This window comes from Schistocerca americana, chromosome 9 (assembly GCF_021461395.2).
Source record: "Schistocerca americana isolate TAMUIC-IGC-003095 chromosome 9, iqSchAmer2.1, whole genome shotgun sequence".
Lineage (NCBI taxonomy): Eukaryota > Metazoa > Arthropoda > Insecta > Orthoptera > Acrididae > Schistocerca > Schistocerca americana.
Genome location: NC_060127.1, coordinates 172,821,941 through 172,849,159, shown reverse-complemented (window position 1 = coordinate 172,849,159; position 27,219 = coordinate 172,821,941). Strand labels below are relative to the sequence as shown.

Genomic DNA, 27,219 nt, shown 5'->3' with positions numbered 1-27,219 from the left:
CCTCTTTCTCCCTCTCTCTTCTTTTTCCTCTTCTTCCTTCCTCCCTGTGCGTGTCTGAAGGCCGACCCACGCGTTCGCACGCGTAGCCGGTGACGGGGTAACGCGTAAGTCCCCGCCCTGGGTAGACATGTAAGGCACGCGCGTACCCCCTGGTAAAGGCCAGGCCCGGGGAGGGGTGATTGCCTGAGCTGATACCTTCTGACCATGCCGATTGGTCCCTCCGTCTGTTTCTCGGGAGGTGTGACCTGAGGTGTAAACATTCACCTAAGGCGGGAGTGCCCTCTGAGAGGGTCCCCACAAGGAAGGAGCGCGCCATCGGAGACGCTGGCAATCATGGGGGATTCCTCCGCAATGGATTCTACTCCATCGCTTTCGACTTCGACCCACAAACGGAAACGTGACCAGCCAACAGTGACAAAAGTACTACCGCCTGCCCCACAGTTCCTCGTCGTTTCTCGATCTGAGGACGGAAAGGATTTTTCCTCTGTCAACCCTTTCGTTATTCAGAAGGGCGTAGATGCCATAGCCGGATCTGTCAAATCTTGTACCAGGTTGCGTAACAGTACCTTATTACTAGAAACTGAGAGTGCCTTTCAGGCACAAAAACTGCTTCGGGCCACACTCTTGTACACGTTCCCTGTCCGGGTGGAGGCCCACCGCACTTTGAATTCGTCTCGTGGTGTAGTCTATAGTAGCTCTCTCGACGGATTGACTGACGAGGAGCTTCAATCTTTCCTCGCTGAGCAGGGCGTGACAGCTGTCCATCGGGTCATGAAAAAGGTCAATAATGACCTTGTACCGACCCGGACACTTTTCTTAACCTTCGATAGTGTTAAGCTGCCATCGCGCATCAAGGCGGGCTACGAGGTTATTTCTGTTCGCCCCTATGTCCCGACACCTACGCGCTGCTACCAGTGTCAGCGTTTCAATCACACTCGACAGTCTTGCTCCAATGCGGCTAAATGTGTCACTTGTGGCAGGGATGCCCATGAGGGTGACTGTCCACCTCCGTCTCCTCGTTGTGTGAACTGTCAGGGTGACCATGCCGCATCCTCCCGCGACTGTCCTGTCTATAAGGAAGAACGCTGTATCCAGGAAATTCGAGTCAAAGAGAAAGTGTCCACCTCGGCTGCTTGCAAGCTATTGGCTAGTAGGAAGCCCACGCTGCTCCCAGCGGGGAAATACAGCACTGTCCTCGCCTCTCCTCGGACTACCCGGGAGGTAGCAACCCAGACATGCGATCTGACCTTCAGCACCACGGTCGTCCGTTCGGCCAGTGCTAAGATCGCACGGTCGACGTCTCCTCTTCCTCCCATCACCCCACAGACACCAGCCACTTCCTCAGCTTCTGCTCAGTCGAAGACCCCGAAGTCAGATGCACGGGCCTTCAAGAAGGAACCATCCCGTGCAGACTTCCTCCGTCCCTCGACCTCCCAGCCTTCGACCGGTACTTCCACCAAACGTCCTTCTAAAAAGGCGCATAGGAAGCACAGTTCTCCTTCTCCGCCGCGGCGCCTTTCTTCTCCTGCGCCACCCAGCGGTTGCCGCCCCAGGCCGTCATCCGTTTCGCCTGGCCGCACCGCTGGTAGCCGAACATCTGGCCGTTCACCGGCGGAGGAAGCTCCCCCTCCCGGCCATCCTCCCGAGATGGCCGATGACCCTATAGACCCCATGGACGATGACTGTCCGCCTCCTGCTAGCGGCGGCAGTGCTCGCTCGAAGCCAGGCCCTAAGCGGCCTTCGAGGTGACCCCTTCTCTCATCTTCCTTTTCTTACGATGGCACTTATTAACTGGAATATTCGCAGCATTCGCTCCAACCGAGAGGACTTGAAGTTGCTGCTCCGCTTGCATCGTCCGCTCGTCGTAGCCCTCCAGGAAATGAAGCTACGCCCATGCGATCAAATTGCCTTGGCACACTACACCTCTGTGCGTTTTGACCTACCCCCTGTGGTAGGTATCCCCGCTCATGGAGGGGTTATGTTGCTGGTCCGGGATGATATTTACTACGATCCCATCACGTTGCACACCGGCCTGCAGGCAGTTGTCATCCGCATTACTCTCCCCACTTTTACGTTTTCCTTTTGTACCGTTTACGCTCCATCGTCATCTGCCGTTACCAGGGCAGACATGACGCAACTTATTGCTCAGCTACCTGCACCATTTTTGTTAACTGGAGACTTCAATGCCCACCATCCTCTTTGGGGCTCTCCAGCATCCTGCCCGAGGGGCTCCTTGTTAGCAGACCTTTTCAACCAGCTCAATCTTGTCTGCCTCAATACTGGCGCCCCTACTTTTCTTTCGGACACATCTCATACCTATTCCCATTTAGACCTCTCTATATGTACTCCCCAACTTGCACGCCGGTTTGAGTGGTATGCACTTGCTGATACATATTCGAGCGACCACTTCCCGTGTGTTATCCATCTCCTGCAGCATACTCCCTCTCCGTGCTCCTCTCGTTGGACCATCTCCAAGGCAGACTGGGGGCTCTTCTCTTCCAGGGCGACCTTTCAGGATCAAACCTTCACAAGCTGCGATCGTCAGGTCGCACACCTCACGGAAGTCATTCTCGCTGCTGCTGAATATTCCATCCCTCACCCTACTTCTTCTCCACGTCGCGTACCGGTCCCCTGGTGGACCGCAGCATGTAGAGACGCTTTACGTGCTCGTCGACGTGCTTTACGCACCTTTAAACGCCACCCTACAGTGGCGAATTGTATTAATTATAAACGATTACGTGCTCAGTGTCGTCGTATTATTAAAGAAAGCAAGAAAGCCAGCTGGGCTGCTTTCACAAGCACCTTCAACAGTTCTACTCCTTCTTCTGTTGTCTGGGGTAGCCTGCGCCGGCTATCTGGCACTAAGGTCCACTCCCCAGTTTCTGGCTTGAAGGTCGCGAATGAAGTCCTTGTGGCCCCTGAGGCTGTCTCCAATGCCTTCGGCCGCTTTTTCGCCGAGGTTTCGAGCTCCGCTCATTACCACCCTGCCTTCCTCCCCCGCAAACAGGCAGAGGAGGCTAGGCCACCTGACTTCCGCTCCTCGAATTGTGAAAGTTATAATGCCCCATTCACCATGCGGGAACTCGAAACCGCACTTGGCCGATCACGGTCCTCCGCTCCAGGGCCTGATTCTATTCATATTCAGATGCTGAAGAACCTTTCTCCTGCGGGTAAAGGTTTTCTTCTTCGTACATACAATCGCATCTGGATTGAGGGACATGCTCCCGCATGCTGGCGCGAGTCTATTGTTGTCCCGATTCCTAAGCCGGGGAAGGACAAGCACTTGCCTTCCAGTTATCGACCCATCTCGCTTACCAGCTGTGTCTGTAAAGTGATGGAGCGAATGGTTAACTCTAGATTGGTTTGGCTGCTCGAGTCTCGACGCCTACTTACCAATGTACAATGTGGATTTCGTAGGCGCCGCTCTGCTGTTGACCATCTGGTTACCTTGTCGACCTTCATTATGAATAACTTCTTGCGGAAGCGCCCGACCGCGGCTGTGTTCTTTGATTTGGAGAAGGCTTACGACACCTGTTGGAGGGCGGGCATTCTCCGCACCATGCATACATGGGGCTTTCGCGGTCGCCTCCCTCTTTTTATTCGTTCCTTTTTAATGGATCGACAGTTCAGGGTACGTGTGGGTTCTGTCCTGTCCGACACCTTTCGCCAGGAGAATGGGGTGCCACAGGGCTCAGTTTTGAGCGTCGCTCTCTTCGCCATCGCGATCAATCCAATAATGGATTGCCTCCCAGCTGATGTATCAGGCTCCCTTTTCGTGGACGATTTTACCATCTATTGCAGCGCGCAGTGTACACGTGTCCTGGAGCGCTGTCTTCAGCGTTCTCTTGACCGTCTTTACTCCTGGAGTGTCGCCAATGGCTTCCGTTTTTCTGCCGAGAAGACGGTCTGTATTAACTTCTGGCGCTACAAAGAGTTTCTTCCACCGTCCTTACGACTCGGTCTCGTTGCTCTCCCAATCGTGGAGACAACAAAATTTTTAGGCCTTACATTTGACAGGAAACTTAGCTGGTCTCCACATGTGTCATATTTGGCCGCCCGTTGTACCCGTTCTTTAAATGTCCTCCGTGTTCTCAGTGGTATGTCGTGGGGAGCGGATCGAACCGTCCTACTTCGTCTATATCGGTCGATCGTCCGCTCCAAGCTGGATTATGGGAGCTTCGTATACTCCTCTGCACGGCCATCCATCTTACGCCGCCTCAACTCCATACAACATCGGGGTTTACGACTTGCGATCGGAGCATTTTATACCAGTCCCGTAGAGAGTCTTCATGCTGACGCTGGCGAATTGCCACTCACCTACCGGCGCGATATACTGCTTTGTCGGTATGCCTGTCGGCTACTGTCAATGCCCGACCATCCGTCTTATCGTTCCTTTTTTGACGACTCTCTTGACCTTCAATACGGGTTGTATGTCTCTGTCTTGCTACCCCCTGGAGTTCGCTTTCGTCGCCTCCTTCAACACCTTCATTTTTCACTCCCTGCAACCTTTCAAGTGGGCGAGAGCCGCACGCCACCTTGGCTCCAGGCTCAGGTCCGCGTTCACCTCGACCTCAGCTCGCTCCCAAAAGAGGTCACCCCCGGTTCGGTCTACCACTCCCGTTTTTTGGAACTTCGTTCGAAGTTCAACAACATGACTTTCATTTATACAGATGGCTCTAAGACCAATGACGGGGTCGGGTGTTCCTTTATTGTCGGGGCACAAAGTTTCCAATACCGGCTCCATGGCCATTGTTCGGTCTTCACAGCTGAGCTCTTTGCCCTCTACCAGGCTGTTCTTTACATCTGCCGCCACCGACATTCTGCTTATGTCATCTGCTCAGATTCCCTGAGCGCCATCCAGAGCCTCAGTGATCTGTACCCGGTTCACCCTTTCGTACACCGGATCCAACGCTCTCTTCAGCAGCTGGTGGACGTCGGTACGCCGATTAGCTTTATGTGGGTTCCTGGCCATGTCGGTATCCCTGGGAACGAAGCTGCAGATGCCGCGGCCAAGGCTGCGGTCCTCCAGCCTCGGACAGCTTCTTGTTGTGTCCCTTCGTCCGATTTTAGCAGGGTCATTTGTCGGCGCGTTGTGTCGCTGTGGCATGCCGATTGGGCTGCACTTACCGACAACAAGCTTCGGGCCTTAAAACCTCTTTCCGTGGCTTGGACGTCCTCCTCACGCCCTTCTCGGCGGGAGGAGGTCGTTTTAGCAAGGTTAAGAATTGGACACTGCCGGTTCAGCCATCGCCATCTGCTGACGGCTGAGCCGGCGCCGTTCTGCCCATGTGGGCACTTGCTGACGGTTAGACACATTTTAATGTCCTGTCCAGATCTTAACACACTGCGCCTCGATCTTAACCTGCCTAATACTTCAGATGCCATTTTAGCGGATGACCCACGAGCAGCTGCTCGTGTTCTTTGTTTTATCAATTTGACAAACCTCGCTAAGGATATTTGATGATGTTTTTTAATCCTATGCCTGTCAGTCTGTCTTTTATTGTGTTTTCCCTTTTAGTTGTTGTTGTCAACTTGTGCCTCGCGGTGCATTCTTAGAGTAGTCAGGGCGCTAATGACCATTGAAGTTGTGCGCCCGAAAACCACAAAAAAAAAAAAAAAATCTCGATTCTTAGGACTGGTTTTAGATGCCGGATTGACATGGCTTCCTAATCTTCATCAGCTGAAGCGGAAATGCTGGTAGCACCTCAATGCCCTACGCTGCCTGAGCAACAAAAACTGGGTTGCAGATCGCTCTACGCTGCTGCAGTTCTACAGAGCTTTGACTATGGGAGTGTGGTTTATGGTTCGGCGGCACCCTCAGTGTTGTGTTCACTTGACCCGGTGCACCACTGTGGTGTTTGACAGGCAACAGGAGCTTTTAGGACGGGTGGTGACCAGCATCCTGATGGACACTGGAGTCCCTCCATTGAGCCCCCTGCGGGTCCGGGGATTAGAATAGGCCCGCGGTATTCTTGCCTGTCGTACGAGGCAACTAAAAGGAGTTTCAACTGTTTTGGCCTTCCATGTGATGGTCCCCCTTGGGGTTTGACCTCCATTTTTCAAACTTCTACAGAAGTACGAGCCTTTTGGGGAAGGACACCTTACATGGTGTACCACTGGTCCTAAGTGCACTAAGACCTTGGCACTCAGCATTGCACTGGCGTTGTAACCATACCCTCTATTCCTCAAATTGGGCCTCGACACGTGATGGGTTGTCGAAGTTACGCACATAGTGCATCTCCATCTGCACCAGCGATCATGATGGACTTTCCATGGCACCAGAAATCCAGCACGGTAGCCAGCCCGTTGTGGTGGGGTCGTCATGTACCCTCTACGTTGTAGCCCCCTGACAACACAGGGATCGTACTGCCGATACCTGAGCTGCACCCTCCCCACGTTGGCCAAGGAGTAGATGCCCGTCTCCTTGGGGCATCAGGACTCCCGGCAATGGTCATCCTGCCAGGTGGCCCTTGCTGCGGCTGGGTGGCGCCCGTGGGGAGAGCCCCTGGACGGAGTGGGTGGTATCGGGGCGGACGTTTCGCAGATGAAACGTCAACATGTATCAGGTCGCTCTGCGGCCGAGTCTTTCAAAAGAAAAGGTACCGTTTCTAGTTCTGGTTCTCCTGCCCTTTCCCCCTTGGCCACTCCCTGGGAGGAGGGACAGGCCCGCCGGCTTGGGGCGAAGTACTTCCCCCGCTATTTGGTCTGTTCTCGAACTGATGGGGGGACGTTCGCCACCTCCACGCCCATGTTCTTTGTTCAGCACATTGAGGACGTCTTCGGGGAAATCGAGGCTCTCAGCAAGATGCGTTCAGGGTCCGTTCTTATCAAGACCACCTCCGCCACACAGTCGGCGGCGCTCCAGGCATGCGACCGCCTAGGGGACATCCCAGTGTCCATTGTCCCACATCTGGCACTAAATTGGACGCAGGGGGTTATATTTCATCGTGACCTCCTGCTACAATCTGATGAGGAGCTCAGGGCCAACCTGGAGCGCCGAGGCGTGCATTTCGTCCGGCGAGTCCAGCGCGGCCCCAAAGACCGTCGCATGGACACCGGGGCCTTTATCCTCGCCTTCGAGGGGGACGTTCTCCCGGAGAAGGTAAAGGTGATGTGCTACCGGTGTGACGTGCGACCTTACGTACCGCCTCCTATGCGCTGTTTTAGGTGTTTGCGCTTTGGGCACATGTCATCACGGTGTGAGGCTGAGCCCCTTTGTGGCGATTGTGGACGTCCTCTTCGTGAGGAACATACATGCACCCCACCACCTCGGTGCGTTAATTGTCCTGGCGTCCACTCGCCTAGATCCTCAGACTGCCCCGCATATCAGAAGGAGAAGAAGATACAAGAAATCAAAACTTTGGATCGGATCTCTTATTCTGAGGCCCGGAAGAAGTACGACCGCCTCCGTCCCGTGTCATTGACCACTTCGTTCGCCTCAGTCGTGTCCACTCCTTCCGCAGTATCCTCACCCCTATCCTATCCCCTCTCCACCTCCTCCGCCCATCAGGGGGCTCTGCCTCGGCCTCCCAAATCCCTCCCTTCCAAATCCTCCTCCCCCGTGGCCCCCACCCCCTCTACCCCAGGGGCCACCCTTCCTCCTCCTCCTCCTCCCCCCACGCCACCTGAGAAGCGATCCTATTCTCAGGCGTCCATCGGGGAAACGTTCCGGACCCCAGCTTCCGAGGTCCGGCGCTCCAAAACGGACCCCGCGTGTGAGGACCTTCTTCGGGTCCAGCCCACCATCCCTGTGCCTCCTCGGCCTTCCAAGAAGGCCTCCAAGAAGAAGTCTCTATCCCCCTCTCCACCCCGGCGCGTTTCGTCTGACGCTCCGTCCGTGAGTCGCTGCTCCCGGCCGTCCTCAGTTTCGCCGGGACGCTCTGCTGCCAGGCGCTCCGCCGGCCTTTCGTCGGCAAATGATGCGGCCCCTCCTACACAACCAGGGACAGCGGCCGCGGCTGGCGACGAGTCGATGGAACCGGATCCGCCTCCCGTCGGTTGTAGCGTTGTTCCCTCGCAACCTGGCCCTCCGCGGCCGTCGAGGTGACCAGCTCTTCCCCCGTCTCGTTCCCCCAACCTTTTGACTAGCGATGGCGTTGTTTCATTGGAACATACGAGGTATTCGATCTAATCGGGAGGAATTACAACTGCTCCTCCGCCTGCACTGTCCGCTCGTCCTTGGTCTCCAGGAAACCAAGTTGCGCCCGACTGACCGTATTGCCTTTACCCACTATACCTCGGAGCGGTATGACCTCACCCCTGTGGACGGTATCCCAGCTCATGGTGGGGTCATGTTGCTCGTTCGGGACGATGTTTATTACCATCCCATCCCATTGACCACCCCACTCCAAGCAATAGCTGTCCGCATTACTCTTTCTGCTTTTACTTTTTCAGTTTGTACCATCTACACTCCACCGTCATCTGCTGTTAGTCGGGCTGACATGATGCACCTGATCGTTCAGCTTCCCCCGCCGTTCTTATTGTTTGGCGACTTCAATGCCCATCATCCCCTTTGGGGCTCTCCTGCATCCTGTCCAAGAGGCTCACTCTTGGCGGATATCTTCAACCATCTCAATCTTGTCTGCCTCAATACCGGCGCCCCGACTTTCCTCTCGGACTCTACTCATACTTACTCCCACTTGGACCTCTCGATCTGTTCTACCACTCTTGCCCGTCGGTTCGAGTGGTATGTCCTTTCAGACACCTATTCGAGCGACCACTTCCCCTGTGTCGTTCGTCTCCTGCACCACACCCCATCCCCACGTCCTTCGAGCTGGAACATACTGAAAGCTGACTGGGGACTTTACTCCTCCCTGGCGACCTTTCCGGACCACGATTTTCCCAGTTGTGACAGTCAGGTCGAATACCTCACGGCTGTTATCATCAATGCTGCCGAACGTTCCATTCCTCGTACTACTTCTTCACGTCGCGTTTCCGTCCCCTGGTGGAACGAGGCTTGTAGGGACGCTATCCGTGCTTGACGACGTGCTTTACGCACCTTTCGCCGCCATCCTATGTTGGCGAATTGTATTGAATACAAACGACTCCGAGCGCAATGCCGTAGAGTCATCAAAGACAGCAAAAAAGCTTGTTGGGCCTCTTTCACCAGCTCCTTTAACACTTTTACTCCCTCTTCCGTCGTTTGGGGTAGCCTGCGCCGGCTGTCGGGCATTAAGGCCCACTCCTCAGTACCTGGCCTGACCTCAGGTAATTAGGTCCTTGTTGATCCTGTGGCTGTCTCCAACGCCTTTGGCCGCTTTTTCGCGGAGGTTTAAAGCTCCGCCCATTACCATCCTGCCTTCCTTCCCAGGAAAGAGGCAGAAGAGGCTCGGCGACCTTCCTTCCACTCGCTGAATCTGGAAACTTATAATGCCCCCTTTACTATGCGGGAACTCGAACGTGCGCTTGCACTGTCCCGGTCCTCTGCTCCGGGGCCAGATGCCATTCACGTTCAGATGCTGGCACACCTTTCTCCGGCGGGCAAAAGCTTCCTCCTTCGTACCTACAACCGCGTCTGGACCGAAGGTCAAGTCCCCATGCGTTGGCGTGACGCCGTTGTTGTTCCTATACCCAAACCCGGGAAGGATAGACACCGTCCTTCTATTTACCGCCCCATTTCTCTTACAAGCTGTGTCTGTAAGGTGATGGAGCGCATGGTTAATGCTCGGTTAGTCTGGATTCTTGAATCTCGACGACTACTTACTAATGTCCAATGCGGCTTTCGTCGCTGCCGCTCCGCTGTTGACCACCTTGTGACCTTGTTGACATTCATCATGAACAACTTTTTGCGAAGGCGCCAAACGGTAGCCGTGTTCTTCGACCTGGAGAAGGCTTATGATACCTGTTGGAGAGGAGGTATCCTCCGCACTATGCACAGGTGGGGCCTACGCGGTCGCCTGCCCCTTTTTATTGATTCCTTTTTAACGGATTGAAAGTTTAGGGTATGTGTGGGTTCCGTATTGTCCGACGTCTTCCTCCAGGAGAACGGAGTGCCTCAGGGCTCCGTCTTGAGTGTAGCCCTTTTTGCCATCGCGATCAATCCAATTATGGATTGCATTCCACCTAATGTCTCGGGCTCTCTCTTCGTCGATGACTTCGCGATCTACTGCAGTGCCCAGAGAACATGCCTCCTGGAGCGCTGCCTTCAGCGTTGTCTAGACAGCCTCTACTCATGGAGTGTGGCAAATGGCTTCCGGTTCTCTGAAGAGAAGACGGTTTGTATCAACTTTTGGCGATATAAAGCGTTCCTTCCGCCATCCTTACATCTCGGTCCCGTTGTTCTCCCATTCGTGGACACAACTAAGTTTCTAGGGCTCACGTTGGACAGGAAACTGTGTTGGTCTCCACATGTCTCTTATTTGGCGGCCCGTTGTACACGTTCCCTTAATGTCCTCAGAGTTCTTAGCGGTTCATCTTGGGGAGCGGATCGCACTGTCCTGCTTTGCTTGTATCGGTCCATAGTCCGATCGAAGCTGGATTATGGGAGCTTCGTCTACTCGTCCGCTCGGCCATCCCTCTTACGCCGGCTCAACTCCATCCACCATCGGGGGATACGTCTTGCGACCGGAGCCTTCTACACTAGTCCTGTCGAGAGTCTTTATGCTGAAGCTGCCGAGTTACCATTGACCTACCGGTGCGACGTACTGCTGTGTCGGTATGCCTGCCGGCTGTTGTCTATGCCCGACCACCCCTCTTACGAGTCCTTCTTCGCCGATTCTCTCGACCGTCAGTACGGGTTGTATGTGTCTGCCCTGCTGCCCCCCGGAGTCCGCTTCCGTCGCCTGCTTCGACAATTGGATTTTGCCCTCCCTACCACCTTCAGAGAGGGTGAGAGCCCGACACCACCTTGGCTCCAGGCTCCGGTCCCTATTTATCTCGACCTCAGCTCACTACCGAAGGAGGGTACTCCGGCTGCAGTGTATTGCTCACGGTTTGTCGAACTTCGTGCTCGACTTGCCGGTCACACCTTTATTTACACCGATGGCTCCAAAACTGACGACGGTGTCGGCTGTGCCTTTGTCGTCGGGGCCACCACCTTTAAATACCGGCTCCTCGACCAATGTTCCAGCTTTACGGCCAAGCTTTTTGTTCTCCATCAGGCCGTTCAGTATGCCCGCCGCCACCGCCATTCATCGTATGTACTCTGCTCTGACTCACTCAGTGCTCTTCAGAGCCTTGTAGTTCCCTATCCGGTCCATCCCTTAATTCAACGGATACAGCAGTCCCTCCATTCTTTCGCTGATAATGGTGGTTCTGTCAGCTTTCTGTGGGTTCCCGGACATGTAGGAGTGCCTGGGAATGAGGCTGCGGATGCTGCAGCCAAGGCTGCAGTCCTCCTGCCTCGGCCAGCCTCCCATTGTGTCCCGTCATCTGACGTTCGTGGGGATGTATGTAAGAGGCTTGTGTCGTTGTGGTGGGATGCTTGGTCATCCCTCCAAGGAAACAAGCTCCGGGCAGTAAAACCGCTCCCAACTGCTTGGACAACATCCTCCCGATCGTCTCGGTGCGAGGAGGTCCTTCTGACCAGGTTGCGGATTGGGCATTGCCGGTTTAGCCACCGCTACCTGCTCTCCGGTGACCCAGCCCCGCAGTGCCCTTGTGGTCAGGCATTAACAGTGCGCCATGTTTTATTGTCGTGTCCCCGTTTTAGTCAATTTCGTGTTATCCTGTCCCTGCCATCTACTTTACCGGATGTTTTAGCTGATGACACTCGAGCAGCTGCTCGTATTCTGCGTTTTATAACTTTAACTGGCTTGTCCAAAGACATTTAACCTTTTTACTTATTTTATCTGCATCTTTGTCAGGTCCTTCTGATGTCCCCCCATCCCCTTGAGTTTTAGCAGATTCCATGTGCTCTAACACCAGTGACTGGGCGCTAATGACCTCAGCAGTTGAGCGCCCTTAAACCCTAAAAAAAAAAAAAAAAAAAAAAATCCCTCCATTGAAGGTTAGGTATACACAACTGCTCGCCAGCTACAATGCACCCATTCATAGTTCTCATGAGCATCCAGATTACCACCTCCTTTTACCATCCATGGCTGTTCATCTCCCACATTGGAGGCCCAGGTCAGGGTTTAAGATTGTGGTTCACGTCCGATCTCTTCTGTCTGAAGTGGAGTCCTTGCCTTTACCAGCTATACTCTAGTCCATTCATGTATACCTCCATGGTGTACACCTTGGCCGAAGCTCTGCTTGGACCTTTCACGTAGTCCTAAGGACTTAGTTAACCCCGCAGCTCTCTGCTGTCACTTCCTCTCGATTCGTGACATGTGCCGAGACCATGAAGTGAAGGGGTTTACACTGACGGCTTGATGGCTGATGGTCACGGTAGCTTAACATATGTTCATGGAAGACTTATTGAACAGATGGCTGCAGTGTTTTCACTGCAGAGCTGGTGGCCATATCTCGTGCTCTCGAGCGCATCCGTTCATGCCCTGGTCAGTCGTTTCTTCTCTGTACTGACTCCTTGAGCAGCCTACAAGCTATCGACCAATGCTACCCCCGCCATCCGTTGGTAGCGACAATCCAGGAGTCCATCTATGCCCTGGAATGGTCCAGTCGTTCCGTGGTATTTGTGTGGACCCCAGGCCACTTCGGAATCCCAGGAAATGAACTTGCCGACAGGCTGGCCAAACAGGCTACACGGAAACCACTTCTGGAGATCGGCATCCCTGTAACTGACCTGCGATCATTATTACGGCGCAAGGTTTTTCAGCTTTGAGAGAAAAAATGGCATAATCTCAGTATGCCCAAAAAACTGCATCCCCTTAAGGAGACTATGAATGTGTGGAAGACCTCCATGTGGGCATCTTGCAGGGACTCTGTGGTTCTCTGCCAGCTCCTCATTGGCCATGCGTGGCTAACACATGGCTACTTCATCCATTGTGATGACCCACCTTGGTGTCACTGAGGCTCACGTATGACTGTCGTTCACATCTTGCTGGACTGCCCACTTTTAGCCACTCTGCGGCAGACTTTTAACCTTTCCAGCACCCTGCCTTTGGTGTTGGGCGACAGTGCCTCAACAGCAGATTTAGTTTTACGTTTTGTTCATGAGGGGAGTTTTTATCATACCATCTAAGGGTGGGCATTTAGCCTTCTCTCTGAGGTTGTCACCCTCGGTCCATTTTAACTCTATCGCGCTTTCTTTGCAAAATAGAACTATCAGAAAAAGATTTTGAAAGATTTATTTTCTAAAATTTGAATGAGTTTTTGAGTGATGATATTTCCTGAATTTTAAAATTTAGAAATAACATAAAAAATATTCTTTGCATTGAAGAGAATCTGGACTTTCAAATGACATATGCCAATCCTAAAACAAATACTTATTAGCAGGATTAAATTTTCTTGCTCACATGTTTTTTGAACATTAAAAATTTTGAATATTACCTTAAATACATTCTTTTTACACAATCTACTAATATCATTGTTGTTCGGCAAGTGTCTGTTGCATTCTGAACAATAAAGATTTTAATATTGAAGTTCATGGGAGAATTTGTTGGAATCTTGTACACGGGTGTACCTGCCTTATATACTAAAGATTTGCTTGTTTCAGTACTGTAATGAAATAATTACAGTCAACAAAGATCAATCAGATCACACACATCCTATATAATATATACAGCTTTATTTATGTATAAACCTTTTACTACTTTAATCATAAAGACGTTATCACATTGTAACCAACATGATACAATGGATCAAACTCGTGTGTGTATGTGTGTGAGTAATGCAGTTTTCTTTTTGACTACAGGTGCAAGACTTGTATTCGAAAGGTGGATGGAATGGGAACCTGATGAACAGGCGTGGCTCACTTATATAAAGTTTGAACTGCGGTACAAGGAGATAGATCGCGCAAGGGGGATATATGAGCGATTTGTCTATGTGCATGCAGAAATCAGAAACTGGATTAAATATGCGAGGTAAGAAGAGACAGCTAGGCTGAATTTCTTGGAGAGTATGAAATTTTACCTCTGTGATTAACAATGGAAGCATAGCACAGTATCTACTAGAATTCCTTAGGTGTAGCATTTCTTAAAAAGATGTTATTAGAAACTGAAAATTGAATAAAAGTGATTTCAGAGCAGTTGTGTCAACCCACAATTACTCAGTTAAAGAGAGTGCTGCTTGTTAGATACACACTTTTCTCTTCAAGCTAGAAATACTACATAAATACGAGCTGCTTTTGTATAATTTAATTTTTGGTCACAATATTAAGACCTTTTGTGTGGTGGCTGTCAGGAATGGCAGAAAGCGTGCCTTGTCCCTGCATTAGGACTGCCACGGGGGAAGGAGTTTAAGCGGAGGGTAACACAGACTCCTTCCCTCAGTGCTGACCTCGTCACCCATGTTCCGTGTTTATACGAAAGCAGAGGTGACACTCGTGGAAATCTTGACAGTACTGAGAGACAAATAAATACAGTGTATTCTTGTTAACACCAGTTTTCTCTGCAACTGACAGCACCAGTAAGAACAGTTTTCTTATCGTGAACAAATAGTAATTTGTCGACTGGAGTTGGAATGCATTTCTGTCCATTCTGCATGCTGGACTTGTTGACTAAAACTTACTAAAATTTTTAGAAACTGCCAATAGTAAGAATTTATTAAGATGAAGGTGTATCTGTTCATCTGAAATACACTTCTTCCATATTGCAGCTTTGTTTCTGAGGCATTTAATTGGTTTATCAAGTTCTCATCATCTCTAGCTGTTTTTTCCCTGAGTGAGGAAATATGCAGAATCTTTTTCTTTTCTAATAGTACCCTCATACTAAAACTGACCGAAAGAGGTGTCACTGTTGAGCACACTGGACTCGCATACCGGAGGATGACATTTCAAATACCTGTCCTGCAATCCAGATTTAGGTTTTCCGTGTTCCCTAAATAGCTCCAGGCAAGTGCTGTTTCTTTGAAAAGGCCACAGCTGATTTCCTTCCCAATACCTTTGTAACCCGAGCTTGTGATCCTTGTCTACTGACCGCATTGTCGACAGGATGTTAAACTCTAAAGTTATTTCCCTCCTAAAAAACTGGAAAGTAGACAAGTAATAGTAATATGACTTACACTTCACTACTTACCACGCTGTGGATTACAGAATAAAACAAGTTTTAAAAATGTGAACTCTATCGTCAGAAAAGGCACACATTAACTATTGATTGTCATAGTAGTTGTTGATTGAGTGTGTATTTAGTACCATGAGAGAAAGTTCTTTCTATTGAACAATGCAACAGAACTCATGAGTAAAGTGTAGTATCGGATGCTTTGTTAGACGTTAAATGCAAACAGACTATTTACCTGGTGTCCAAATTTACACCTTTTTTGCACATTCTCATGAAATTTAAACATTGAATATTGACACTAGTTTACTGTTCAGCTGGTTAAATAAAACATGCAGCATTCCTTCTTGATTTTGCTATAGAGACAGCTATGCACATAATAATTTTATGTTTAGGTTTGAAGAACAGCATGGATTTATTAGTGGAGCGAGAAAAGTATATGAAAGAGCAGTGGAATTCTACGGTGAAGAAATGATGGATGAGAAATTGTACATTGCATTTGCCAAATTCGAGGAAGGCCAGAAAGAAGTAAGTATAGCTTTAACATTCAAATTTACATTTTGTCATCAGTAATTGGTACTAAGGAATGTAACACTTAGCCGTGCCTCTATAATTGCCGATATTAATATCGTTGTTACAAGTAAAGTGTGTTTCACAAAGAGCCCACTAACATTGAGATAAAAGAACTTGGCAACAGTGAATGATGTGGTGTTCCAACAAGTGGTGTTTCTGTTGAGAACACCATATGAGGTGGATACACAGTTTGCAGAGTCAGTTCCAGATATCGTCAGCAGGTGGCAACAGTTGCTGCAGTCACCACACAGTGCCTGCCACATAAAAGTCCCCACTGCATCACCAAATGAGCATCAACGGAGTTCCCTGGTGCAGTGTAATGGACAGTTTGTATCTTCCGAAAAAAGTAGATGACACAATCTGTTTCATGGAACAGTGTGTGTTACTGGTGCTTGAAAATCACTGAACAATTCTCAGTCCTATGATAACAAATCTTTGTTTCCAAGATTGCTTTCACTCTGGAAAAGACACGGACATGACTTTTTACTACAGATGTCATTGCTCTGGCAACATGGTGTAAGCATTAGTCGGGAATGTTGGATTCGCACGAGCTGTATTTACACCAGACAATATCACGTCAGTTACTGCAGTTATTCCTAGTTGCCAAAAGAGGTCCATGATGAGAGCTGCAGCCGTGTCCCAGTTAACACCATTCAGTACACATTAAATTCAACAGAACACTTTGCACTTGCTTCTGCACAAGATCTATGAGCACCAGACCATACCCACCAATGATACGAGGAAGGCACTGGAAATTTTTAGAATGCCATGATTCTTAAAACCAGTGAAATTCATTTGTATTTCACAGCTACTGTCGAATATTTTATGAGTTGATTGCCATATAGTTTGTTCAGTAGTTCCTTAATTATCATCTTTTAAAGATTTTGTGTGTACCAAAAAATGAACATGACTGGAGAACACTTGCGGGCTATTATTTTTTACAATTTCAAATCGTGAGTAACTCGACTGCATACGTCCATTCCATACCTGACCTTAATGACAACTCTTTTGCCTCAGATAAAGGCATGTGAGCAGTAGTGGTTAGACATTGTTGAACAAAACAATAGGTCAGTGCCATCTGCCAGAAAAGACATACTTAGCTCCAAATGTTCCAGAGGACCAGTGATGCATAAGGGGAACGAGCGACCGTCTCATCTCACTATTGATAATAAGTACCCCTCACACCTATTACTGACATGACAGGTGGTATTCTTACACTATGTAAAAAAATTCAAACTGCATTATCATTGGAATACCAATAATGACCATTTGTCAGTGTCAACATGATGTAGGTCACTTGAGATCTCATAGACATTTTCACATGAAAATATGTTCATCTCGGTTTAATTGAGAATAAATTTGAATGCCTAACAGTTTCGCTTTATGTGTCTGTAATTTATGTTACAATGAGCTTTCATGTGTTACTAGCATTATAAATAAGTTTAAGAAATTATGAGACAGAATTACTCCCCAGTACTCACTTCAGGAGGTGATGTGTTTAGTGTTGTTGAGAGACACACATACAAGGAAAAGTGTCAACACTATCCTAGCCTTTGGAACTATTAGTTCTTGGTGATAGTGCTTGTTAGGAGAGAACTCGCTACAGGTTGAATGGGTCCTCTCATTTTGTGTGAGAGTGAGCTGCTGGTCCTTTTCAGTCTTCTGCGACCTAATCATCTCCTCCTCAAGAAAGGCACTAATTGTTCTGAAAGCTAGAATATTGTTGCCACCATTGCTTTCGTAAGTGTGTATAGGAAGATAGTAATATTTACAATTTGAAAGAACTGCCAGTTTGAATACTACTGAACCATCCGTTAATAAGTCATATTTGCAGAATACACACAGTTTATTTATTGAAGAATGGAAAATAGGTAGAAGGAGAATATCCTAGAAGATAGATTGTAGAAAGGCAAACCTATCTTGATAGCATTTGTAGACTTAGAAAAAACTTTTGACAATGTTGACTGGAATACACTCTTTAAAGTTCTGAAGGTAGCAGGGGTAAAATACAGAGAGGGAAATGTTATTTACAGCTAGTACACAAACCAGATTGTGTTTTGTGAGTTGAAGAGCATGAGAAGGAAGGTGTAGTTGAGAAGGGAGTGAGACAGGGTTATAACCTATGCCCAAAGTTATTCAGTCTGTCCATTGAGCAATCAGTAAAAGAAACCAATGAGAAATTTGGGAATGGAGTCGGAAGTTCTTGGAGAAGAAGTAAAAACTTTAAAGCTTGCCAATGACACTGTAATTCTGTTCACAGACAGCAACGAATTTAGAAGAACAGTTAAACAGAATGGATAATGTCTTGAAAGGAGGATGTAAGAACAACATTATCAAAAGTTAAACAGTGGAGTGTAATCAAATTAAATATGGCAGTGCTGAGTAAGTTAGACAAGGAAATGAGACATTAAAAGTAATGGATGAGTTTTCATTTTTGGGCAGTAAAATAACTGCCGAAGGCTGTAGTACAGAGGATATAATACACAGACTGGCAGTAGGAAGGAATACATTGAAGGAATACATTTCTGAAATGGGAAAATTTGTTAACCTCTAATATAAATTTAAATGTAGTGAAGTCTTTTTCTCAAGGTATTTACCTGGAGTGTAGCCTTGTATGGAAATGAAACATGGACGATAAACAATTTAGACGATAAGAGAATGTAGACAAATGCCAAAGATTATATGGGTACGTTGAATAACAAATGAAGAGGTACTGTTTCAGATTGGCAGAAGAAGAAATTTATGGCCCAACTTGACTAAAAGAAGGGATCAGTGTATTGGGCGGGGGATGTAGAGCGAGACCAAAGCTTGGATACTGCTACAGGTCCAAATGTACGTAAGTTGTGGCATTTATGCAGAGATGAGGAAGCTTGCATAGCACAGACTAGTGTGGACAGCTGTGTCAAACCACTCTTTGGAATGAAGACAAAAACAACAACAATAATAGGTGTCTATCAGCAGTATTAATATGGTGTACTTCTGACTGTGCATCTGAGTTGTTTTCATGGAAACAGCTTGGCTGTATGAGAAGTGGCTATAAAATAACAGGACTGATCCTGTCACAGAGTAAGGATGCATGTGCCAAAGGTGAATGAATGCCCAATAGCTGTGAACGATGAAGCATTCTCAATCAAATGCAGCATCTCTTGTGTCTGTAGACAAGCCTGTAGCCATGGCCTTCATTTGTGTAAGCGCTGCTGTTTTGTTTCGCCAGAAAAATTGTAAGTGTAATAACAGAGCAAGAATTATTGTGAAGTTTCAAATGAAACTTGGAAAAGGTGCCACTGAGATCTCTCTTTTACTCAGAGAAGTGTATGGTAAAGACTGTTTATTACATAAGTGAGTTTTTGAGTGGGTCAAATGTTTCCAAGATGACCGAGAAGACGTTGAAGATGACTCACCCCCAGGATGCCCTTCAGCATCAAAAATGGAAGAAAATATCGAAGAAGTAGGTAATATGATTTGATCTGACCATGGGTTGAGTATCTGATCGAATGCTGAAACTGTAGGAATTGAAAAATAATCCATAATACAGTTTTTGCATAACCAGTTTAAGAAGAGAAAAGTGTGTGCAAAACTGGTGCCAAAAGTTCTCACGATCAAACAAAAAGGAGGTCATGATAATGTTTGTAGTGATATTTTCAGTATCACTGAAAATGATCCTAATTTCTAGGGAAGAGTGATAATATGTGATGAATCCTGGTTTTTAACTTGTGATCCAGAGAGACCATGCACTGAAAAGGTCGCACTTCACCAAGAGTGAAAAAAGCTCAAATGAACAAATAAAATATTCAAAGCAATGACTGTTTTTTTTTTTTTTTTATACACATGGAATTGTGTATTTTCGCTGGGTTCCTGAAGGTCAAACTACAAATCAACTCCGTGAGAAAATAAGAAAAAAAGACTCGAACTGTCGAAAAACAGATTATGGGCTCTGCATCAAAACTACACACCGTCTCTTAGTGCATTGTCTTTTAAGGGGTTTCTAGCGAAGTGCAGCATCACAATGTCAAATCACCCATCTTATTCACTTGACCTAGCACCTATGTTCCTCAAGGTTGTATCTGTGTTAAAAGGAACAAGATTTCAGTCCCCTGAAGCAGTGAAAGAAAAAGTGACAAGCATCATCAAGGTATTCACCAAGGAAGACATCCAGCACTGTTTCCATCAGTGGATAATTTGCATGTAGCATTGTAGGGACGGAAGAGGGGAGTATATTGACGGTGACAATAACTAAAGGCTATACCCGAAAGTACAGCATTAAGCAATCATGCTGAAAACAATAAACATTTCACCTTGTGAAGTTAAGTGCTATTTAGCAATTCTCTCTAATAATTTACTAGTCTTCTCATTTGCATGTTGCTCTGATGAAATTGCATAGGAGTGTGTTATTGAAAACAAGTTGAGTCACGAATCTAGTCTGTCTGCCATTACATTTTATTATGGAACAGTAATTAGTGTGTGTGTGTGTGTGTGTGTGTGTGTGTGTGTGTGTGTGTGTGTGTGTTTTTATGATCGTGTACTTGTCTGTCTTTTCTGTGTATGTGCTTGTTTGCTTAGGGTGGTGAATTTGTCTCTTCTTAGACTGATGCAATTGTGAACCTAGTTTCAACAGAACATGCAGTGTGGTTGATATCAGTTTTTTTTTTTTTTGTTGCCAGCATGACAGAGCTCGTGTAATCTACAAGTACGCACTGGAGCACATACCAAAAGACCGTGCTCAGGAGCTGTACAAAGCATACACCATCCACGAAAAGAAGTACGGCGACAGGACGGGCATCGAGGATGTGATTGTGAGCAAACGCAAGTTCCAGTATGAGGAGGTGAGGGCATAGTTCCGTGATCTCTTGGGTTTTGTGTGTTCCTCATGCTACATTTAAAAGCTGTACTTTTCCACTTATAGTTGCTAATTATAATCAAACTTGAATTAAATTAGCAGCTTTGAGTGGAAAATTAGGAGCTTTAAAATGTATTTTTAGGCTAATAACCATTCATATAAGAAAATAAATGTAGTAGGCAACAAAATAATACCCCTGACCGAAGGAAACCTACATCTACACGCAAACTCCACGAGGCACCACATGGTGCATGGCGGAGGATACCGCGTACTACTAATAGTCATTTCCTTTCCTGTTCCACTTGCAAACATAGCAAGGGAAAAATGACTGTCCATAAGTATGTGTACGAGCCCTAATTTATCTTATCTTATGCAAAATGTATGTTGGTGGCAAAAGAGCTGTTTTGCAGTGAGCCTCGAATGCTGGTTCTCTAAATTTCCTCTATGGAGCAACCTCCATAGTGTGTATGTGCTGATTGAACCTGCTGATAAAAAATCTAGCAGCAAACCTCTGAATCATGTCAATGTCTTCCTTTAATCCAACCTGGTGGGGATTGCGAACTCTTTACCAGTACTCAAGAATAGGTCATACTAGTGTTCTATATGATGACTCCTTTAGAGGTGAGCCGCGAGTTACCAAAATTCTCCCAATAAAACAAAGTCAATCATTCGCCTTCCCTACTACTAATCTGATGTGCTCATTCTATTTTATATTGCTTTGCAATTTTGTGCTTCGATATTTAATCAATATGACTCTATTGTTTTTCCTACGCAACCACATTAACTTACATGTCTATACATTTAAAGCTTGCTGCCATTCACCACACCAATTAGAAATTCTGTCTTTAGTTGTCCTGCATCCTATAGTCATTAAAGGATGACACCTTCTCATACACCACAGTGTCGTCAGGAGTGTTGCCAATAGCTTCCGGTTTTCTGCTGAGAAGACGGTCTGTATTAACTTCTGGTGCTACAAAGAGTTTCTTCCACCGACCTTACATCTCAGTCCCGTTGCTCTCCCATTCGTGGAGACAACAAATTTTTTAGGTCTTACATTTGACAGGAAACTTAGGTGGTCTCCACATCTGTCATATTTGGCTGCCCGTTGTACCCGTTCTCTAAATGTCCTCCGTGTTCTCAGCAGGAAGTTGTGGGGAGCAGATCGAACCGTCCTCCTTCGCCTATATCGGTCGATCGTCCGCTTAAAGCTGGATTATGGGAGCTTTGTATACTCCTCTGCACGGCCGTCCATCTTACGCCGCCTCAACTCAATACAGCATCGGGGTTACGTCTTGCGATCGGAGTCCCGTCGAGAGTCTTCATGCTGAAGCCGGTGAATTGCCTCTAACCTACCGGCGCGATGTACTGCTTTGTCGGTATGCCTGTCGGCTATTGTCAATGCCCGACCACCCGTCTTATCGTTTCTTTTTTGACGACTGTCTCAACTGTCAATACGGGTTGTATGTATCTGCCCTGCTACCCCCTGGAGTTCGCTTTTGTCGCCACCTTCAGCACCTTGATTTTTCACTCCCTGCAACCTTTTGAGTGGGCGAGAGCCAAACGCCACCTTGGCTCCAGGTTCAGGGTCGCGTTCATCTTGACCTCATCTCGCTCCAAAAGGAGGTTACCCCAGCTTCGGTATACCGCTTCGTGTTTGTCGAACTTCGTTCGAAGTTCATTAATATGATTTTCATTTATACAGATGGCTCTAAGACCAATGACGGTTTCGGGTGTTCTTTTATTGTTGGGGCACACAGTTTCAAATACCGACTCCATGGCCATTGTTCGGTCTTCACAGCTGAGCTATTTGCCCTCTACCAGGCTATTCTTTACATCCGCTGCCACCGACATTCTGCTTATGTCATCTGCTCTGATTCCCTGAGCGCGATCCAGAGCCTCAGTGATCCGTATCCGGTTCACCCTTTCGTGCACCGAATCCAACGCTCTCTTCAGCAGCTGGCGGACGACAGTTCTCCGCTTACCTTTATGTGGGTTCCTGGCCATGTCGGTATCTCTGGGAATGAAACTGCAGATGCCGCAGCCAAGGCTGCAGTCCTCCAACCTCGGACAGCTTCTTGTTGTGTGCTTTCATCTGATTTTAGCAGGGTCATTTGTCAGCGCATTTTATTGCTGTGGCATGCCGATTGGTCTACACTTACTGAAAACGAGCTTCGGGCCTTGAAACCTCTCCCCACGACTCTGACGACCTCTTCACACTCTTCTCGGCTGGAGGAGGTCATTTTGGCCCCGTTACGAATTGGACACTGCCGGTTCAGCCACCGCCATCTGCTGACGGCTGCGCCGGCTCCGTTCTGCCCATGTGGGCAATTGCTGACGGTACACCACATTTTGACGTCCTGTCTGAATTTTAATACACTGCGCATTGATCTTGGCCTGCCGTGTACTCTGGATGCCATTTTAGCGGATGACCCAGGAGCAGCTGCTTGCGTTCTTCATTTTATCCACTTGACAAACCTGTGTAAGGACATTTGATTATGCTGTTTTCTTTTAATCCCTTGCCTGTTAATGTGCCTTTTATAGTGTTGTCCTTTGTAGTTGCTGTTTTAACCTTGTGCCTTGCAGTGCATTCATAACTTAGTCTGGGCGCTAATGACCACCGTAGTTGTGCACCCTAAAAAAAGAAAGAAAGAAAGAAAGAAAAAAAAGTCGTCAGCTAACATACATAAATTTCTGCTCACTCTGTCCATCAGATCATTTGTTTGTAGAGAGAATAAGAGTGGTCCTATTGCAGTTCCCTGGGGCACTCCTGGTGGTACCCTTGTTTCTCATGGACATTTGCAATTGATGACAGTGTACTGTGTACTATTACTTAAGAAGTCTTTGAGCCATTTACGTATCTGGGAACCTTAAATCTATTGTATAAATTAATATCATAAAACAGTGCTAATAATTTACCTGCCTGGATAGTTGAGCTTGTTTAAAGCACAAGCTTGTGAGATAAGGGGAGGTGAACTGGCCCAGGATTGAATGTGGCCTACAAATTAACTACGGGAGCTGGTGTGCCGGCCAGAATGGATGTGGTTTTTTTTGTGGTTTTCGACATTCACCTAAATAAATGTAGGGCTAGTTCTGCATCCCACCTCAGATAGGCAATTTGCGTATGTTTTGAAAAACAATGCGACACTTACCTGTCTGATTACACCAGACACAGACGGGAGGGATACATGGATTCCTCCCTTGAGAGTTGCTGGCAGTAGCTTTAAACTGCTGACGGGAAAGGTGACTCCATTGTAATTAGAACCTGTATAAATGCTAATGAAATTAGAGAAGAACCATATACCAGTTTGAATCTGGTGTTGGCTGGATAAAGTATAATGGAAAGGAGGAGGAAAGCAGTGCTAATAATGTATGTTATCTATGAATCATTTATTTATTATACCTTTTATGAGCATCTATACTTGTAGTTCACAGAACAAGAAAGCATTGCTTCCCCCTGTGAAACTGTGCACACGTTTGTGATGAACTGGTTGGAACTGACCTAACATCTTTGAACAGCTAATTTACGTTATTGTCTTTTGACTTTAATTGAATAAATTTGATTTTTAATGCTTAAAAACTTTCATTTCATTTATTGTGCCATCAATGAAAATTTGTATTCTTTATACAGATCAGATTTATGGCCTTTTCAGTTCTGTCAGTTATGTTAAGATAGTTATTTATATCAGTGAACAGGCAGCCTATTTCTTTTTTTTTTGTATGTAGTTAGTGAGGTTTAGTGTAGTTCAATATAAAATACATAGTTCAAGTGACAATATTATGAAAAGAATAGATTGTTACTCACCATATAGTGGAGATGTTGAGTTGCAGACAGGCACAACATTAAGACTGCTAAACAAGTGAGTTTTCTACCAAAAGGCCTTCTTTTAAAGTAGACAAAACACACACACACACACACACACACACACACACACACACACACACGACTGTTGTCTCTGGCCGCAGAGACAGTCTGGCCTTGGTGGCCAGAGACAATGGTCATATGTGTGTGAGTTGTGCTTGCATGAATGTCTGTGTGTTGTCTACTTCCCTGATAAGGGAATGTTATCCATGTGAAAATATATCCTCTATATACTGTTCAGTGAGCACTACACTTCATTTCAAACAAGACAATGTTAATAACTGCAAATCCCCATGTCCACTGGGATGACAGTATTCAAATTTAAAGGCAAGTGAACAGCGACCTGCATGAAGCTTGTACACTGTTCTGAGATGACTCTGCTGGGCTAAGAATATTTTTCATGAATGTGTGGGTATCCAGCAGTAAATAAGCCAAATTTAAGAGCTGTCAAATTGAAGTTTTATTGACTGCTGAAACGGCTGCAATACTTAGTTTCTAAATACCGTATTTACTCGAATCTAAGCCGCACTCAAATCTAAGCCACACCTGAAAAATGACACTCGAAATCAAGGGAAAAAAAAATTTCCCGAATCTAAGCCGCTCCTGAAATTTGAGACTCCAAATTCAAGGTGAGAGAAAAGTTTTAGACCGTCCCTTCCCTCCAAATCGAAACAAAGTTGGTCCATTGTAACGTGAAACACAATTGAGGTTGAATGGATGAAGATACAGCTGCAGTAGTTTGGTTCAAATCGTAAGCTTAACAGTTAAGCTTTACCAAGTAGCCATTGCTACGTGCCAGGCGCTCCATCCGTATTTATACAGGTACTCTTCCTTTTTCGCATGCTTCATCTGGTTTGAATCGATTGCTTATTTTGCTTTGATCTGATAAGTGCCGTTCTCTTTGTTATAGGGGTTTACGTCACTCTAAACTGAAAATGCATTATTGAACTGTGTCACGCATTGTTTGTCGCATTCTGATGATGAGTGTTTATGACCTGTCGTTGCTCGCGGGATGGCTTGCTTTTGTGCGCGCGCTACCGCGGCTTACAATAACAACAAAAAGAGAAGAATTGTGTCATAAGCGAAACAATGGCAAGAGACTGCTATTTGTTGTTACTTACACTGCTGCTTTCTTTGATAATGATCAGCAAGAACCAAATAATAGACTGCGTATGATAGATGATGTTCTGAACGAGAGTTTAGTGAAAATTTTTCTCCGTTTGAAAATCTTTGCAGACGCCTCTTTGGTACATTACATTCTCCCCCCTGCGGGTTCAGGGGTAAGAATAGGCCCGCAGTATTCCTACCTGTTGTAAGAGGCGACTAAAAGGAGTCTCAACTGTTTCGGCCTTTAATGTTATGATCCCCTGAGGGGTTTGACCACTCTATTTCCAAATTTTTCCGTTAGTGCGTACCATTTGGGGAAGGACACCTTACGTGGTGCATCTTAAATCCATCTTGCCCTACGATCTGGCACGCCTGATATTTTCATGGGGTTGGACTTACATCGAGCTTCCGGCCACATCCGCTGCAGTGTGTTCCGGATAGCATCCCTTCTCTCCATTGTGCACTTCCGTCTTTGCCCTCGTGATGTACATGGATATTTTGACACCTGACATCCAGCATGGTAGACAGTCCGTTGTGGTGGGGTCGTCATGTACCCTCTTGGTGGTAGCCCCCTGACTACACAGGGATTGCACTGCTGATGTCTGAGCTGCTACCTCCCCACGTATGCCGAGGAGTAGATGCCTATCCCTTTGGGGCATCGGGACTCCCGGCAAAGGCCATCCTGCCAGATGGTCTTTGCTGCGGCTGGGTGGCGCCCGTGGGGAGAGCCCGTGGTCGGAGTGGGTGGCATCCGGGCGTATGATCCGCAATGAAGCGTGGTACATCATCCTTCGCTGGTGGGCCTCCACCAGCAGTCTCTAAGCGATCGTGGTCTAACCTCAATGGAAAGAAATTTGATCAGAGATCGTTTCCCTCCCTGGCCACTCCATGGGAGGAACGTTTGTCCAAAGAAGGCAGTGGAGATTATTCACCCCGGTACCTCGTGTGTACGCGAGTAGATGGGGAATCGTTTATGTCGACCAAGCCCCATTTTTTTGTGGAGCATTTAGAGGACAAGTTCGGGGAGGTGGAGGGCTTGTCCAAAATGCGCTATGGGTCAGTTCTCATCAAAACAGCATCCTCTGCCCAGTCATGGAGGTTGCTCACTTGCGACAGGTTGGGGGATGTTTCCGTCACCATCACTCCCCATAAGAGTTTAAACATGGTCCAGGGTATTATATTCCACAGGGATCTTCTTTTGCAGTCCGACGATGACCCTACGCGCCAATCTAGAACGACGAGGTGTTCACTTCGTCCAGTGCGTCCATCAGGGTCCGAGGGATAATCAGGTAGCCACCGGTGCCTTCATCTTCGCCTTCGAAGGTGATGTTTTACCCGAAAAGGTCAAGGTGATGTTTTACCGCTGTGATGTGAAGCCATATATCCCTCCTCCGATGCGGTGTTTTAAATGCTGGAAGTTTGGGCACATGTCATCTCGCTGTACTTCCGGCATCACATGTCGAGATTGTGGACGTCCTTCGCATCCCAATACTCCATGTGCTCCGCCTCCCATCTGTGTTAACTGCGGAGAACACCATTCCCCCTGCTCGCCGGACTGTAGGATATTCCAGAAGGAACGAGAGATAATGGAATATAAGACCCTGGACTGCCTGACCTACACCGAGGCTAAACGGAAGTATGAGCGGCTCATCCTGTGGCAATGACATCGACCTACGCCGCTGCTGCAACAATGGTTCTCCCATCGTCACTTATCGTTGGCTCTAAGATCTGTCAGAATCCACCGGCCCCCTTGGTTGTGGGGGGGCACTTCACTCCCTTTTGCTCCTGCT

At 47.3% G+C, this 27,219-nt stretch overlaps 1 protein-coding gene across 1 annotated transcript in view; it reads left to right on the top strand.

Annotated features, from left to right (window-relative positions):
- LOC124551012 (protein crooked neck) overlaps positions 1 to 27,219 on the top strand; it is a 97,263-nt gene that overhangs the window by 8,787 nt on the left and 61,257 nt on the right. Inside the window, exons 5-7 of the mRNA XM_047125857.1 lie at positions 13,754 to 13,922; positions 15,449 to 15,581; positions 20,288 to 20,449. Coding sequence (XP_046981813.1) covers positions 13,754 to 13,922; positions 15,449 to 15,581; positions 20,288 to 20,449 — 464 coding nt within the window. The remainder of the gene's footprint in view (positions 1 to 13,753; positions 13,923 to 15,448; positions 15,582 to 20,287; positions 20,450 to 27,219) is intronic.